Genomic DNA, 18,211 nt, shown 5'->3' on the forward strand with positions numbered 1-18,211 from the left:
AATCTAAATAAAATTATGTTGACAGGTTTCATTACAGACTACAATTTAACATTAATGTTCAGTCTTTTCTAAATCTTAAAAAATAGCTCAATACTGTCAAAAGTTGTATCGTATGTAAATTTTGATGTTTGAATCGTAATAAATTAGAAATCGTAATTGATAAATTCTAAAATTATTCCTGTACTTTTGTAAGTTGCTATAAAATTGATTATTGTTCTTGACTATCAAACAAAAAATCGTATTTTAACTAGAAATATTAAAAAATTTTCATTAAGATTGTTTCCGAAATATATGTCATCATATAAAAATAAATATGTGAAATATTGTCATTGGTGGCGTTAAAGGCCATATGCCACTACGTTGTCTCTTCTCGCAGAGTAAATTTCATTAACGGCGTGCATGTTCAATTATCAAATATTCCCCGAATATTGATTGGGCTTCTCTGATATTGCGGTCATCTATTCACTCTGTCGATTAATAATCGATAAACAGAACAAGATAGCCTATTAGAATTAAACACATGCAATGTTAATTTATACGAATATTCGGCATAAATATTTTCTCAACTTTTTGTACATTAAGAATCGCATTTAGATCTACGGAACTACTGTAAATTGCGTTTGCACGCGTTGTTTAATTTTACAGTTCTGTGAGCACCATACTCTATCTTAACAATTACGGTGTACCGGCGCATAATTTATACACTGTAAATAAAACCTAATTAGGACTAGCTTTTTTTAAAGTATGATAATTTACGTAGTTCTTCAGTGATTCAATGAGACCGTGTGATGTATTTTATCAGTATTCCTTACATATCTAACTCAATTAATCCTTGTCCCGGGCACTCGAGCGTGCCACCTCCGTCAAAGTCGCCACCGCAGTTGCAAGTAGATAAATAATTCTACTCGTTCTTATACTGTACCTCGAAACTAAATTACATTTGCTACTGTTGTCTGTTTAGCTTGTCGTAAAACAGCTAAGCAATAACTATAAAAGGCTCCTAACTTGCAACGCCAACCATTGTCTTCTCCGTAAATAAATAATGACGTCAATATTTCTAAATATTTGGAACTTTCACATATCTACAAAGAGTATTTAGCAAAATAATTTTATATTATAGTAGAAAAGTACCGTCACGATGTAGTATCCGGCATGATATTGGGCATCAAACCCTATGAATGCTATAGCTAATTATAAATTGGACTTATGAAACGTATGATCTCACGTATTACGAGCTGTCTAAAGTGTTGAATAACTTATGACTGTGTAATCTTCCAAGTTATTATCGAAATAAGCCAGCAAGAAAACCATACATAACCATATAAATAAAAACATATACTATTGCCGCATAAACGATACTTTTACTTTATTAATGTCTTTCATAAATCCACATACTATGAATATGCATCTAAACTAAACTATTTTCGTGAGGTATGTATTACCAAAAATAGCGTCAAATTAACTACCAAACGCTACTCATTCCAAAAACGCACCAATAAAACCATCAATGTGACCCATAAAACAACAAATATTTTTTTTAAAACATTGCACTTTCAGCCAATGATGCGACCCACAATAGATCAATCGTTGTAACAATGACTGTAAAACAAAGAGTTAACATCATGCTATTTTGGTTACTTTTTGCAAACTGACTGACTATATAAATACATCCAACTGTACCATGGTATTAAAAGAAAAACTATCTATTCTACATTTTAAAAATAAAACTAAAAGTAATAAAGCACTTACAAACAAATCTATAACTTAAAATATAATTAAATAAATCAGGTTTTTTAAAAGTATTTACCGTTAAAAAGATTGCACAATAATAATCAAAAATAATTTATAATCATTTTAAAAGAAAAAGATTTAACTGATTAATACTTTTTTATTATCAGTCGTAAATACAGTTTGTATTATTTTTTGCTAAAATACATAAACAATTTGTCATTAGTCAAAACTTACATTTAATCAGTTTTATGAAAAGTTAATAATTGAAAATAATCCTTTGTTTATGTTCTTTTCGTATTTAAATGTTGAATTTGCTTTGCCGACAGCATATACAATGATAATTTATCACGTGCACATATTAACTAATTTTTAAGAAAAAATAGAGATAACCTCGTAGGCGTCATTTAAAATAGAGATAAGTTATACACATAGGAATAAAAACGAAACAAGGCTTATTATTTTTAAATTTACGTTAAACAACATAAATTATTCCATATTTTTAAAAACTTGTGAATACGATACCCATAATGTGATAACATGTACATATGTAGTTTATGTTTACATAAACATTATTACAGATTAAGAAATTATCTAATAGGTTATCCGATATTGCCCAAATCGTGGCTTTATATAAATACTTAATTTAATATTGTGCACATTTAACATTGGGATTTGCAGATCGTACTTGCGGCCCATATTTGGTAAGTGGTGAAAGAACGGCTCACATTGTTTTTAATAATCTTTAGGATTAATTACATTTGTTTTTCAATTACATTATAATTCGAAGTCAAAATTAAGTTTCACCTGTATGATTAAGTATATTTTTTGAACATATGTTCATGTTTTTGAACGAATTAATTCTGATTTATTCAGTTTTTATTAAATTTATGGAATTAAATAATATTAATAAAACAGGTCTCCCATACATAAGAATATTTTTATAAATATAATATTCTATTTTTTTAATTTCAAGGTATTCTTACAAAATGGCTACACAAAAGTTTGCAGGACCATCACCTTACACTCTTGATCTAACTTACCAAGATGATGATTACCTATTTACACAGTAAGTAAAAATTATATTTTATTAATTTGTTTAAATTGATATTTATTACTGTTATGAAATAACTTTATAGAAGTTTAAACTTAAGAAATATGTAGTATTAAAGATATGTTTCAAATATATAAATCAAATCAACGAACTTAATAAATTATAATATAAGACTTTTGATTTATTTTTTGACTCTATACAATCAAAAAAAAATTCCAGGTTTTTGAACAACGTCTCAATTAAAGACAATGGAAGGAAAAACGCCGCACCAATAGTCGCAGCTATGTTCGGTCTCGGACGTGCGGGGTCTATTCATCTCAGCAGCATTGTTAAAAACCCACGAATTATATTGAAATATGTTATCGACGACCGCAGTGACAGATTCGACGATTTAAAAAAATACTGGAAGTTAAGCGATGACATCACCTTCATCACATCTAACGAAAGCGAAAAGGTGTATAAGGATAAGAGGTTTGTAGATTTTAAAAATTTTCAAAAACTTTTTTATTATTATAAAAAAAAAAGTTTGAAAACATAAATAATAATGTTCCAACGTTGTCCTTATAAACTTTATTAAAATATGACAAACGTTTTAAAGAGTTCTCTGAATATGAAATCCACAAAATGTATTTTGTGTATAAAGTTACATGACCAATAATTAAATTTTCAGTGTAAACGTAGTCTTCGTTCTGACTCCCACAAGTACACATCACGCGATCGTAGTCAACGCACTTAATAACAACAAGGATGTTTTCTGTGAGAAACCAATCGCCGAATCAATTGAAGACACAAGAAAATGTTACGAAACTGCGAAGAGCAAGGGCCGCGTTTTATACTGTGCCTATAACCGCCGCTTCGATCCATCATACAGAAGCGTGAAAGAACAAGTCAGGAAAGGAGCTGTTGGTCATGTCCAAATGATTAAGTCTACCACAAAAGATTCTCCTCTGCCTCCCATTGAATACCTTAAGTCATCCGGTAAGAATTTATAATCAATATTTTAAAAAAAATCGAAGGCAAAACCGAGATAGGCAAAACAATATAAATACCAATTTTTTTTTTATTTTCAGCGGGTGTATTCCACGATTGCATAGTGCATGACATTGATATGATCTGCTGGGTTCTGGGTGAAGTTCCTACAAAAGTGCAAGTTGCAGCTTCTGCTCTCATCCCAGAAATTAAAAACATCAATGACTTCGACACTATCGCTTACCTCCTTACCTTCCCATCGGGAGCGATTGCTATCGGTGACAACAGCCGTTTTAGTTCCTTCGGTCACGACCAGAGACTTGAAGTTTTTGGAAACAAAGGTAAACGTCACCAAAATAAGCAATTCATTAAATTTAATTTAATATAATTTATATGCGAATAATTTTTCTTTACTCCACGTATTACACAAAATGGGATTTCTAGCACAGTTAAAATAAATAATTTTCTTCAATATCAAGTGAATTCCGTGATCGGTAAAAAAGGATTTATACGTCAGTTGCGAGTAATATTTATACAATAAAATATATATTTCGTTAATAATAATTACTACACAATTTTGAAATTAATAGTAATTATTAAAGTTAATAATTTGATTCACTAGATAGTAACTAATAAATTTAATGTCATAATTAATAAAAATACAGTACATTTCTATTTCTCTACCCAAAAAACTTATCTATTAAAAATTTAAACATGATTGTGTCTTTACAAACGCCACCCTGGGTAGATAGATTCTTTAGTTAAATAATAAATATATCTTTGCTAATAATAGTACATAGGGATGTCTTTTGTCTTTATGGATTAATTGGCTACTTTTAAATTTATTTTTAATCTATGTATTTTATGTAAAAATTCGGACGACAAATTTTAATCTATAAATAAGTTTTTTAATAAACTTATTAAGAACTAAAAGATTTACTACGACGTCAACTCGTAAAAATATCTGAATGTACTGTAATCGATCAATTGTTTATTTCAGGTTTGATTAAGGTAGACAATGAAAAACCATGCCCATCAGTAGAGTACCAGCTCGCTCGCACAGGTGTTAAACATAACCCCATTTTCTACTCATTCCCCTCTCGCTACAAGGCTGCATATGCTGGTGAACTGGAGCACTTCCTTGACGTCATACAGTGTAAGTAAAAACTGTTATGTACACTTACACTACATAAATATATGTAAACTTGTATACAATAACTGCACCATATTATTTTTCTTTAATCATATGTATCATGTACCATATTTTTATTACTATAAACTCCTATTTTATTACAATTAGTCCAGTCTTTTTTATTTAGTCACCTGGATCTATATAGAAAACAAAAACTATATGAATATAAATAGGTTAAAATATCGTGAACGATGTTGAAAACCTTTTAACTGATATATTAAATTTGTTGAAATGGATGTTCTAATTAAATCAATGTTTATTTTTTATTAGATGGCGACCAAGCTGATGTAACCAGCTGGCAGACCCTGGCTGTCAGTAAGATTGCCACAGCTCTAGAGAAAAGCGCGCGTACTGGAACAATTGTCAATCTTGAATGGAGTAAAGACGAAATCCCCGCCGAATACTCATAAACACTTTATTGTAAATGAACGAATGGACCTAATTAAGATTTGAAATAAATGACTACTTGCAATTATAATTTTTTTTTTATTTTAATTGTTGGTGTTAGGAATAACTCGTAAAATAGATATACAGAGCAAACGAAGTTCTTAAAGATCATATAGATACAATACATATGAACCATCCATATAATATAAACACGAGCTTAAAAGTATACATTAACTCATTGATTCCAATAATTTCTATTTTAAAAACTATTATAAAAACATAAAATCAAAATATATTAATATACAATATTAAACATGAAAGGTGAAGAAAACATACAAACACTTGAAAAAACACAATAATAATCATCAAAAGATTATATATTTTTGTACCAAAGTTTAAAGGCAAAATTCACTACCATCTTCTTACTTTGGCGATTATGGATTGATATTGATCATAAAACATGATTTACCACAACGGGAATTCATCATCATCATCAGCCGATGGATGCCCACTGCAAGGCATAGGCCTCCTCTCTTAGCTCGTTGCGATAACCAGTTTTACGCTGCTCGCATCAAGCGACTTACCGCGACCTTAACTATGACGTCATAAACTACCACTGAATAAAAAAAGAGATTATTAAACACTGCTTTATAACGATGGTACTATTAGTAAAAGTAGATTAAATGTTTGGCAATATTTAACCTCATATTAACGTTATATGTAAAAAGAATTTTGTAAAAAAAATCTATGAGCTAGAAAGCTTATTGCAGGCGCTCGTAAAAGGGGAAATTAAATATGAATGCCTTCCTTTACCTTTGGTATAGAATATTCCACTTCGATACACTCACTTTGAACTTGGGTCAACTCCTGTGATAGGTAACACATATTGTATTTTACCTTTATATATATTATCTTCAATAAGGATAATTCTTTATACTGAAATTGTATATTGTCTACGCAAGGTTCATACATTTTTTGTAAAACTTCTGTCATAACTTTGTCTTTTAATTTAAAATATCAACAGTCTAAAGGATTTAATCCTAAATCTTGGAACATGGAACTTTTTTTAAAGTTTTTATGTGTAAAACTCGTATTTCTACTTACATATTGATAAAAAATCATTTCCATCTAAATTATTTTACTAGTATTATGAAACTATTGCGTGTTATTGAAAAATATGTCTGCCACGGGAACATTTTCGTGCTGTCATTTTTTACAAATTCAAAGGGATTAGTTTATGAATAAAACACCCTCTAAAGCGATAGTATAACGAGTTTAAGTGCTGTCCCCAGAATTTGAAAGAAGTAATCGTCCTTAATCTGCTTTTAAGTGAAAAGTATGATCCAAAGGATGAAATCAGAGAATCATATACTTTGAGATCCGGCGCAATTTATACGGTATCACAACCATCAATTCTAGCGGCGCCATCTAGAAGAGACATAGATACCTCCACAAGAAAACTTTAAGCTTATTCTTTGCTTGTTCTTTGTGCTTGTTCGCAAAATTTCCTGAGTGTCACGTTTAATAGAAATGGATGAAGAAATATAACTTTAACGATATGTACGACATATACGAAAGTGTACGAACGCTCCAATGTTGATAAAAAAAGGAAAAATACAGTATAATTAAAAAAAAAAGTCTTTTGCTTATAAGAAAATCTACTATAATATTTAAATAAAAGTTAAAAAAGCGGATGCACTATGAACAATGAAGATTTTAAACTAAAACGTGTTTAGAATACCTAGAATTAAAATAAATACCAACTACATTATAGTCTTTGTGACAATATTTGCATCATTGCACCCTGTAAAATTATTGTAAAAAAGACGGCCTCGTCTTACTTACTATTCCCACTTCGGAGTCCTTTACCATAGCACTTTCAAGTATAGTAACCGATCTTTGACATATTGAAACCGTATTCGTTGCGTCTGAATGATGGATAACCGCCTTCTCATAGTCGAAAACTCAGTCCTTCACCAAAAGAAGAGCGTCGATTTCGTTGTTTTCTTATGGTGAAGGATTCTGTTGCGTGGATATTACTTCCAAACTTTTTCCAAAACAAAAGGCAAACAAAAGTTAATGTACTTACTTACTTACTAATACACTTTTCTATTGCGGTTTTGTATAATAACCTGTTCGACCAAAAACGTGTTGATCAAAATTATCGCAAATCTTCTACCTCTCTCACTTTATGTAGGCAATTCTTCTACAGGAAAAACGCACTGTGAAAGAAGTCTCCTGATTTCCGGATCATAATAAATGATCCAAGTTTTATCAGTTGAGGCAATGTCAAACATAGCCTTTCAGGCTCCATTGTCGAATTTCAATATAATTTCACGACACCAAAAAATGCGACGACTTTTTTGTACTACGGCTAAACCGCCATAATAATCATGTAAAATATTTTGAATTTGTCTCCACCAATGGTCAAGTTTTTCGTAATTAAGGTGGATAACTTTTGTCAGACTCTGTCATGTATTATTTTAGGTTTAACGGTAGTTATTATAGACAAAGGGAGGGATTGGCTATGGGATCTCCGTTATCTCCTTTGATGTTGGAGATCTTGATGGACAACTATGAGAATAGGTATATTGTGGGTAACAGTAACATCCTTTACTATTGTAGTTATGTGGATGATCTCATATACTGGACGGGCACAAGGCAAGACCTGGACATTTTTATAAGTAATTTAAATAAATTGCATCCTAAAAATTAAGTTTAAATTTAAACTTGAAAATAACAATTCAATTAACTTTCTTGATATCACGATCAAACGGAAACATTGTCAGCATGTTTTTGAGGTATATAGAAAACGAACTAATACGGATCTGGTGATTCCATCCTCTTCCTGTCATCCTTGGCAATATAAACTTGCAGTCTTTCATTCATACATAAATATATTAATGACATACCCATAATTACTTATAATAAAGAATTTAATATAAATTATTTAATTGCGGTTGCAAATGGCTACGAGCGGCGAGTGGTGGATGGTCTAATTAAGATGAAGGTAAACCAACAGGAGAAGGGCCTTTTATACCCAGCGACACCTGGACGCGTTGTCCAATAGATCTAGTTTATTATATTTAGGACCAATACCTGAAAAATTATCTAAAATATTAAGGAAAAACGGCGTTAATGTGGCGTTCAGAACTAACAACACTATTCGGCATGCGATTTGCATCCGCAAAGAAAAAACCGAGGTTGGCAGGAAGTCAGGTGTCTATAGGTTGAAGTGTGGTGGGTGTGATGGAGTATACGTGGGTCAAACTGGTCGAAGTTTTAACATTCGTTATAAGGAACATATTTCCGCGTAAAGGAATGATTGTCCTGAAAGATGTCATTTCTCTAAACATTTAGATTTAGATTTTAGAGTCGGGATATAGTTTACCACACGATTATTGCTGGACGTGTTAGAACGGTTAAAAATAATAAGACACGGGAGTATTGGAACTATATTTAACGAGCAGGTGAATGTTTCCTCCTCTCCATTATGACAAATTTACCACGGGACTCGTTCAAATCAATATTCTATCTATCTATTACGTAAAATCGCATATAACTTACGCGTACTAGAGGGTATAATAAAAATAGCCCACGAGATCGGTCACGTGACTTTGAGTGGTAGTGGGGGAGGAGGTGGCATATAAATAGCAAAGCTGTAACACTCGATGTTTGGCACTAATCGGTGTAACATTACTACTGAGGATGCCCCGTGGAGGGGTGAAACACGTGTTGAGTGATTTAACGGTAGTAGTTGTGTAATTCGCGTTGGTTGCCGCATGCGCTTTTATCAGCGGACGGTGCACTTTACTGCACGACTACTGCTACATAGCGGAAGTAGCTATATATTTGTCCTTTTCTTACTTAAGGAGGACTTCCGCAAAGTAACGCCTGAATCTATTAGATACCTATCATGTACTCCTCCACTACTACTCCAGCTCCGACGTTTGTCGCTGTTAGAGTACGTGGCTCACGTGGACTATCGCTGAGATTTTAATTCATAACGACACTAAAACGTAATGATTTATTAGCTATATGTTGTATTAAAAACACAAAATGCAGTAAATAGAACAATAACAACTTCTTTTCCATAATTGACAATATTTTTAGTAATATTTTTATACTAGCCAGTTCTAAAAACTTCGAGTACCTATTATTATATTTTCTCGGGTGAGCAAATTTTAATTTACAGCATCACGTTCTATTCATCAAACCGCACCTAATATTTTATTATTAAATCAAAACAATTAAAGTTATTATAGCTTTCTAACCTTGTACAGAAATATATGCTACAACAATGATGCTTTGGGCTATTGATAAAAAACATTAAAAAATAGGTATATAGCGGAAGGTATAATAAGCTTTCGTTTTAAACTTATCATTAAATGATTAGAAGGTGAAAAAACGTCAAAAATTAATTTTTAAGAAATTTAAGAGTAAACGGCTGGAATATTGTCCATGCTCCAGTCCAATTCTACGGTTTGGCCGGTACGAGCACTCTCTTCGGCAGCAGTCGCAATCTTGCTGACAGCCAGGGTCTGCCAACTCGTTACTTCCATTTCGTCACCATCTGTTTTAATTGTAATTTACATACATATATGAAAACAGTTAAGATAGCAAATCCACTGGAACAAAATAATCAGAAACGCACAACGCGAACATGTCCATAGTTCTGTCTATAATGGTAACCAATCAAAGTCTGCTAAATTCTTAAGTCCTTGGGAATTGGTAATTCACCTCAAAACATCAATCCTTGTTACTTAGACTCTTTTAATTATTACTTCAAATCATCACCCAATTTTAGCAACTCCACTAAATCATATATTATTAAGCGTCAGGAGACAAAAACAGTTAATTCTGTGTCCTGGCAGTTCTCTCGACTTCTTCTGACGGTAGTGCAATTTACAGATACTGATGTGAAATAGTATCTGTCGATTGCTGCTAATGCACCCTTGAATGCATGTCTTCTTTCGATTGTCTCTATCTCCTAAATTCTCCGAATTCTCACTCATATTCTCAATTCTTTGAAGCTTAATGATGCTTCTGCATCGAACGCTGTAGGTTAGATTCCAAAATAATTTGTACTTTTCTGCATTTAAAACTATTTCTTAAGCAAAACTTTCATAAAATATGTCATATTTAAATTAACAAATTTTGCCGTTTGTATTGTATGTAATTAAGTAAGTAAAATGACCAGTCTTACTTTGCTACCCTTTGCTAAAATAAGTGACCACATTTTGGCCTAATGTTTAATCACAATAGTTTTTCACTATCTACAGCGTCCAAACTAGAGTGCAATAATATTCGACAGACACAACTAAATAGTCCGTTTCATATAAACAAACTATACTTACATTGTACAACGTCGAGAAAATGCTCCAATTCCTTTTTATATGCAGCATTAAAACGAGATGGGAACGAATAGTATATAGGATTGTTTTTGACACCTTCGTGACCAATATAGCTCTCTAACGAAGGGCAAGGTTTTTCATTTTCGACCTTCAGCATACCTAAGATAAATTAAAAGTCATTTTATTTTCTGATAAGCACAAATAACAAAAAAGTGATAACAAAATATTTTGTAAAAAAAAATTAATTACTTAGCTATGACCAGATGTTTTTATTCCTACTTTTGGTAATGGTAATTCTAACAATAAACAATTTTTATTTGTAATTACAATATTTATGTAAAAAATAAGTCATAAATTTTTGAAGTTTATTTTTTTCGCAAATTACCTTTGTTGCCAAAAACTTCGAGCCTTTGATCATATCCGTAAGCACTGTATCGGCTATTATCACCAATAGCGATAGCGCCTGAAGGAAATGTAAGAATGAATGCAATGGTATCAAAGTCATCGATGGCCTTAATATCTGGTATTAGAGCGGAAGCAGACGCTTGAACCCGTATAGGTAGCTCGCCCATCACCCAGCAAGACATGTCAAAGTCATGCACGAGACAGTCGTGGAACACCCCACCTGAAAATTTAAGTATAACCGTTAAAGATAATAAATATTGGTTACCTTCTGTTCTATATGCTTCGTTAATTGTTTATATTTCACATTATTGTTTATAAATAACCGAATGTTTTGTAAAAGTCGTTTCAGGCCGTTACAATAATGTCATTACACGATTTAATAAATTTAAATAATAATATAAAAATTCAATGAATTAAGAGTAAAATTAAAAAAAAAAATGTATCAAGGAATTACGAAAAATGAAAGAGCACCTGAAGTTTTTAAGTAGTCAATGGATGGTAACGGTGAGTCGCGAGCTGTTACTTTCAAGATTTGGACGTGTCCAACAGTTCCCTGCCTGACCCTGTTTTTCAAACTTCTATAAGCAGGATCGAAGCGGCGATTAAAAGCAGCAAAAAGGTTCCGTCCCTTTTTCTTTGCAGCTTCGTAGCATTTCTTAGTTTCTTCGATAGTCTCCGCAATAGGTTTTTCACAAAACACATCTTTGTCGTTGGCTATAGATTTTACGACAATATCATGGTGAGTATGTGTCGGAGACCCGATGAATACTACATTAACACTGTAATTCAAAACGAGTATTTGAACCTTATTTTCATATAAATAAATGACAAGGAGCATTTATAAAATATTAAAGCTCGTGTCTCTTGTGGGAGACAGTTTAATACATATTTTACTAAAAAACAGAGCAAAAAAATATAAATTTTAATAATTGTAATAATGAATGGCGGATTAGCAATAGAATATGTCCGGCACTGAAAGTCTAAAATGATGCGAAAAATCTTGAACCGCACCAAATTTGCGTTCAATACATAAAGCTGATATATTAATAAAATATTCTACCAAATATCAACCTTTTGTCTTTGTAGACCTTCTCGCTTTCCTTCGAAGTGAGAAACGTTACATCTTCAGTCAGCTTCCAATAATCCTTTAGTTCATTAAACCTTTCGCTACGATCATCGACGATGTACTTTAGAATAACTCGTGGATTATTAATAATACTGGATAGATGAATGGAACCAGCACGACCGAGACCGAAGATGGCTGCCACGACTGGTCTCGCACGAGGCCTCTCATCATTTGTGGTTATATTGTTCAAGTACCTGAAAATAGACAACAATACATTTATTATTGATTTGTAAATTATTAACACTTCCATTTAGTTTATACATTATTCGAAATCTAACAATGATTTTGTTGCTTCATTTTATGAATGAAATTATAATTTTAATATGATGCGTAAATAAATATATATTAAATTGAAATTTTAAATTGCAATAATGTATGCTCTGTTTCTTGACTTTATCGATGAGATAAATTAAATTAGTGACGTTGCTTTTATAAGCTTTTTATAGCAATAAACATTTTAAATATATTGTTGCAGGTTTAAAACAAGTTTTTGAATAGTTTCTTTTTTATCTTTAAATCTAATACATAAAATTTTTATTAGCTGTTTTCAATGTTTGGTAATCGTACTTTATACCACATGTTTACATAACTTTAGTAAAGCTGTTTTAATAAAGTATTTTTAAATGACTTATTTTTTATACTAATGATAAATGAATATTCGATGAAAAAAAAAACAAGATTTTCAGTAATAAAGGATAAGGTTAAAATATTTTGGTAAGAAATAAAAAAATAGTACTCAGTGTGTAACAAGTCCGCTTCCGGATATGTGGCGGTAAAGGTAAAGGGCGACGGTCCGGCAAACTTTTTGGTGGCCATTACGAAGGTTAACTGAAAAGAATTTATAAATAATAATAGTAAATTTATTTTTTAACTTAATTTTAAAAAATGCGTTTAACATACGTTTTTTACAGAAAGAACATCACATTTTTTAATATGTTATTAAATCAACGTTTTTTAGTCTGATTGGTCACAAACCTATTAAGTAATACCCAGATAAGTGAAACGAAAATATACACTTAACGAGAGACTTCACAAGAAAAAAGAAGCTTAGATTAAAGCTATTGCACAAACAAAGAAAGCTGAACAACATCACTCTCTTCGGCCGAACACTCCCATAGAAAAAATCGCTTAAGTGTCTCGAAGTCACTGTTGACTCCAAGCTCCATTTCACGTCACATATCTAGAACGTAAGAAACAAAGCCGCGTACATATCGCGTAGGCTACACCTACTGATCTGTTCGTCTAACAAACTCGCGCTAAAATACACAATATTAATGTACAAGTCTTACGTAAGGCCAATAATGTATTACGGGAGCTATGTCGCCCATGACAACAAGGGCAAACTGAATCGCCTGCAAGTCTTCAAAAAAATCTCTACGCCCGGAAAGCAGCCGCCACGAAAATATACCAGCGGAATTTGAATATGCATAGCGATTAGAACCTCCCTTCAATATCGGAATTTTTTGAAGAGGCCTCAAGAAGATACTTCAAAAACGCCGAACTCCTCCTTAACAAATTAGACGTCGTAGGGGAGAATTATATATCAGAGGTTAATCCTCCTAACACAAAGCGTCGGCCACGCTACGCTTTACCACAACTCGACGCACTAACCCCAAAAAAGATCAAGCGCCGCCTCCCGGAAGCAAAAAAGACACCAATATGAGTCGCCACATGGACTAGACACGCCCGTGTAAGATAGCAGCCAGAAAGAAGAAACCTTAGAAATAAGGAAACTTCAACACCGTGGGTCATAAAAGCGGTGAAAACGGCAACGCCTACAGAAGGAGGACTGCTACTTTTAACACGACTAAGAAACAGTATAACTGAGTCACACAGATGCTCTACATAAGATCCAAATGGCGCAAGAAAACGAGCAGAAATTGCAGTGGGAGAAATTTAAATTTCAGCTTCGAGCCCAATGGCCGACAAAGCCGTAACAGGCTCGCAAGGCTGACAGCGTTGACATTTAACAGAAACTAGACAATATTTAAACTTGCTATTAAATTAAAGAAAAATTAACAAACGATAGAAAATAAATATAACAAATTATTACTATAATTTGTTCATAGTAGTTATCAAACGAAAATTAATAAATAGTTTCTATATTTTAAAGCATTTAATAAATACATTAAATTTTTCAATGTTTCTTTCGCCAATAATATATCAAAAACCAAAATACACATTCTTACCCTGAGATATCTTAGAGACTAAAGGGGCTTAGCAAAACAAATGTGAACTGAAATAACAATTACATTTTAATGTTTATACATGTTATAGTTTTATATCTCGGGAACGTTTACATTACATTGCAGATAACCTTCCCGATAAATATATTGTGAAAATAATAAACAACATATATCGTTTTCATTAGTTTTATTACTTTAAAACTAATATTTAATGGTTTTTTAACATTCGCAGTGAATTAATTTTAGATATTTTTAATATAAAGTATTATCTAGGAAATTAAAATATGGAATATCTTTAAACCACAAAAATAGTTTGAATGATACGTAATAAGGAATAAGACATGGTATAACATCTATATTACGTGTAATAGGACATCAAATAAACTGCTTACAACACATTTTAGCTTAAGAGAGCAACATAATACTACAAGCTAACTAATTATAACAATAAAGTCGTAATCCCGTTACGTGTCACGCACAAACAAATCTAATAGACTTCCTGTTAACAATAGGTTTCACAATGTTACGCACGCTTACATGGTATAAAAGGAAAAAAGAAAACTTATTTTTACTTAATATTATATTATGGTCTCTGCGCGTTTTATTAAATGTACGAACTTCTAAAAGATAATAAATAATTAATAACTCAATTACACATAAAATCTAGCTATGAATTGGGCTGTGTTCGGGATTTCTCTACGAGATCGAATTTGGAATTAAGAGATTCATAGATGATCGAAAGTAGTAGCCGACATAGCCCAGCAAATTGGCATGTTCAAGTGGCAATGATCAGGCCATTTAGCCCGCAGAATAGCAGGCCACTGTGGTCTGAGGGTTCTGGAGTAGGGACCACGGCCCGGAAAACGCAGGAGAGGACATCCACCCACAAGGTAGGCAGACGACCTGTTCAAGATCTATGGAAAACTTGAGTCCTATTGGAAATCTATAGGAGTTCCTATGTCCTGCAGTGGACGTCTGACGGCTGTAATAATGATAATGCAGTAACCTGAATTTTAACTTTTTTCCAGTTAATGATGAAAAATGTCTTCTTTACTATAGAGTGATTAATCATGCAAAGTTTTACCTGTTTTTAAATGATCAACACTGCTCTTATTACTATTATGGTAAATCAAATTTTATGCAGAAATACTTTAGCTACTAAGAGTTATTATACTACATAAACTTTTAATATGTACGACCTTGCAAACCAGAGTATAGTCATTATGTGCATTACTTATTAAACACGCATTTTAAATAATACATATTTAAAAGCGTACAATTGACAAGGCAAATCGGAATAAAAAGCAATTAGCAAAAAGTTTTAATTAGTCTTTCTTTTAATATAAGAGAGTATTACTTTAATGCAGTTTTTGATATATAAAGTTAAGTACCTTCATTTTTTGGTAGTCTTTCATTACACGGGCTTAGGCGAAAAATCGTTCCCAATATGTGCCAATAAAAAGCGGACGTTGTTTTGACATTTTTACAATAAAATAATTGTAAAATGAATTTATTTTGATGAATGATGACAAGACTGTGCAGGTTCGCAGGGTAGCGAATTTCTGCCAGTCTGCGACTTATAGCAGGCATTATCAAAGGCTTCCTCTATCTCTAATGATACCAGCGCAACAATCTCCGTCTCCTTCAACAGAGCTCATAGTTGCTGGATCAGGTTATAAAGGAAGTCTTCGGTACTCCTTTGCGGCATGAAGCCGTACTGGTGGCCACTATTATATAGTGCAATGTACCACCGGATCCTACGAATCACCATCCGCTCCATGACCTTGCTCATGATGGGCAAGAGTCGTATGAACCTGTGGGTAATATTTTCTCGCTCCAAATTATAAATTAATACTAAATTCTCAAACTAGTGACGCACAAATTCCCATGTATCTCCATCCAAGGAATTATTCAAAATTTTACAATGGATAAAAACTTTTAATCAATTTGTAATCCATTCTCATTTTTACTTTTTCTCAGATCCTCTCTTATTTTGTTTGTATTCCAGCATTGGCTTAATTATATGGTAAGGGGAATAAAAATTATTTATCTGGCTATGAGTTTTTCTTATTACATTAAATATACATTCTCGTGTATTTTGTTCCTCTGCCGTAAACAACACAAAGTAAAAAATTATTATTTTGTACGTGGTGATCATTTGTAGTAAAAACTAACATATATAATTTTAAACATTAGTAACCATATATAACAAAGTATAGCCTAACTATATATTCAACCAGAAGAACCCACTAAGATTTTGTTCTTTAGTAAAAAAATAATAAGCCAATTGTTCATAATCTAAATTAACCCAATCTAACGTACAACTTCTTCAAAAACTAACAACAGGCCTTTTCATTAAGTATACTTAAAACTAATTTTTAATCAAAAAATCGCAAAATAGCGTTTCTATTTAAAGATATTTAATAACTCAACAATAAAGTAAGTGAAATGTTGTTATATTTCCATTTCAATTAAATTTATTTTTGTTTAAATCACAAAATAATGATAAAAAAAGATGAAATATTAGATGAAGTTTTTTCTGCTCTATCAAACTATACTTAATACGAAAACTCGCTCGATAACTTATTCGATGCCGACAAATTTTTGGGGGAGGGCCTTCAACGTCAACGCCGAACACATAATTGCTTAAATTGTTGTTATGATCAGCTTTGCAGCGAGATCAAGTTAGAAATGAGGGCATCCGCAGAAAAGCTAAGGTTTCCGACGTAGCTCGAAGAATAACTTCTCATCTAAATTCTCATCTCGTAAAACCCACAGGCATTGGAACCGGAGGATTCTAGAGTGTAGACGCGGCCTGTGTAGACGACATTAGGAGAACCGACGATTTACTTTAGGTTAAGAATACTCACTGTAACAATTTTTAGGGGAATCATATGCCATGCAATGGGCGTCTGTCAGCTGACGTGATGATGATGATCGTTATAATTATTGATTTTATATAAATATACAAAAAAAAGTCTTTTATTAAAATACCTCAACCTTTTTCTGAAACCCTAAAATATAATATAACTTGTGACCAAATCGAAAATTTAGAAAATTTGCAGTATATTCCCAAAAAGATTAATTGTAATGTTTTTCGAAATGAAATTATACAATGAATTTTTTATATAAAATGAAAAATTTATTAAAAAAAAAACATAAATTGTACGCTGATGAATTTTGCAGAGGCTTCTCTTGTCACTGCACTAAATATTTGTCTTATAGAAAATCTATTCGCAAATACTTAAAAACCTGTTGGAAAAATAACGATCGATTTTGATCCTCAAAGACGAGACACGGAACATTTCAAGCCTGAGCTAAATTATCTAAACCTAAATTAGTCTCTCCATTGCGCACACCCATTTAAATAGGTGAAATCAACGATGGCTGAACTAAACACAAAAAAGAGAAATAGTAATAAATATCCTTGCAGCCGTATTGTAAATGTTCTTCATTTCTTTATTCACTTTCTGATCTTATTTACAAAATAAAAAATCTCGAAATAAGTTAAATTTTCCATCAATTAAAACCCATGTCAACTACATGAAAAAGAAAGTGTAAAACTAATTTTGATGAATAATTATTATTCAGTATAACATAATACTTTAAATGAATGAATAAAATGATCACTGTAAAATATATTGTATTTGTTTTTGTTATTCCTGTTTAGTTTTCTGTTGGACTACGACACTTCTGTTTTGAACGAAGGGATAGGAATTATTAAATCATATGATTAATGTGCTTTTGCCTCCTAGTCTAACGCTATACTATAATCATTTCCACAAATGGTATAAGTCTTCGTTGGTGAAA

General features: G+C 32.0%; 2 protein-coding genes across 2 annotated transcripts; one reads left to right on the forward strand and one right to left on the reverse strand.

Moving 5' to 3' along the window:
- Positions 1 to 2,413: 2,413 nt before the first annotated feature.
- On the forward strand, positions 2,414 to 5,421 carry LOC137928897 (uncharacterized oxidoreductase YrbE-like). Its single transcript, XM_068771902.1, has 7 exons — positions 2,414 to 2,432; positions 2,705 to 2,797; positions 3,002 to 3,253; positions 3,453 to 3,760; positions 3,853 to 4,092; positions 4,752 to 4,907; positions 5,214 to 5,421. Exons 2-7 carry the CDS (start codon positions 2,718 to 2,720, stop codon positions 5,351 to 5,353), a joined length of 1,176 nt encoding a protein of 391 aa, XP_068628003.1. The 5' UTR covers positions 2,414 to 2,432; positions 2,705 to 2,717; the 3' UTR covers positions 5,354 to 5,421.
- A 3,922-nt stretch (positions 5,422 to 9,343) lies between these two features.
- LOC137928757 (uncharacterized oxidoreductase YrbE-like) lies at positions 9,344 to 14,489 on the reverse strand. The gene is made up of 7 exons (XM_068771718.1): positions 14,405 to 14,489; positions 12,952 to 13,043; positions 12,161 to 12,409; positions 11,561 to 11,868; positions 11,070 to 11,309; positions 10,688 to 10,843; positions 9,344 to 9,903 (listed from the first exon to the last, which is right to left on the reverse strand). The coding sequence occupies exons 2-7, from the start codon at positions 13,029 to 13,031 to the stop codon at positions 9,764 to 9,766; spliced, it is 1,173 nt and encodes a 390-aa protein (XP_068627819.1). The 5' UTR covers positions 13,032 to 13,043; positions 14,405 to 14,489; the 3' UTR covers positions 9,344 to 9,763.
- Between the last annotated feature and the right edge of the window lie 3,722 nt (positions 14,490 to 18,211).

This window comes from Battus philenor, unplaced genomic scaffold (assembly GCF_028537555.1).
Source record: "Battus philenor isolate CCGP_79_NKW_IND1 unplaced genomic scaffold, ilBatPhil1.0.hap1 SCAF_4, whole genome shotgun sequence".
NCBI lineage: Eukaryota > Metazoa > Arthropoda > Insecta > Lepidoptera > Papilionidae > Battus > Battus philenor.

What these genes read in the sequence shown, in the direction of transcription:
- LOC137928897 (XM_068771902.1), top strand. Translation starts at nt 2,718, where the DNA reads ATGGCTACACAAAAGTTTGCAGGACCATCACCTTACACTCTTGATCTA. An exon ending in GATGATTACCTATTTACACA is followed by an intron (nt 2,798 to 3,001) that starts GTAAGTAAAAAT and finishes AAAAAATTCCAG; the next exon opens with GTTTTTGAACAACGTCTCAA. An exon ending in CTTCCTTGACGTCATACAGT is followed by an intron (nt 4,908 to 5,213) that starts GTAAGTAAAAAC and finishes ATTTTTTATTAG; the next exon opens with ATGGCGACCAAGCTGATGTA.
- LOC137928757 (XM_068771718.1), bottom strand. Translation starts at nt 13,031, where the DNA reads ATGGCCACCAAAAAGTTTGCCGGACCGTCGCCCTTTACCTTTACCGCC. An exon ending in TGACTACTTAAAAACTTCAG is followed by an intron (nt 11,310 to 11,560) that starts GTGCTCTTTCAT and finishes TTAAATTTTCAG; the next exon opens with GTGGGGTGTTCCACGACTGT. An exon ending in TTTTCTCGACGTTGTACAAT is followed by an intron (nt 9,904 to 10,687) that starts GTAAGTATAGTT and finishes CAATTAAAACAG; the next exon opens with ATGGTGACGAAATGGAAGTA.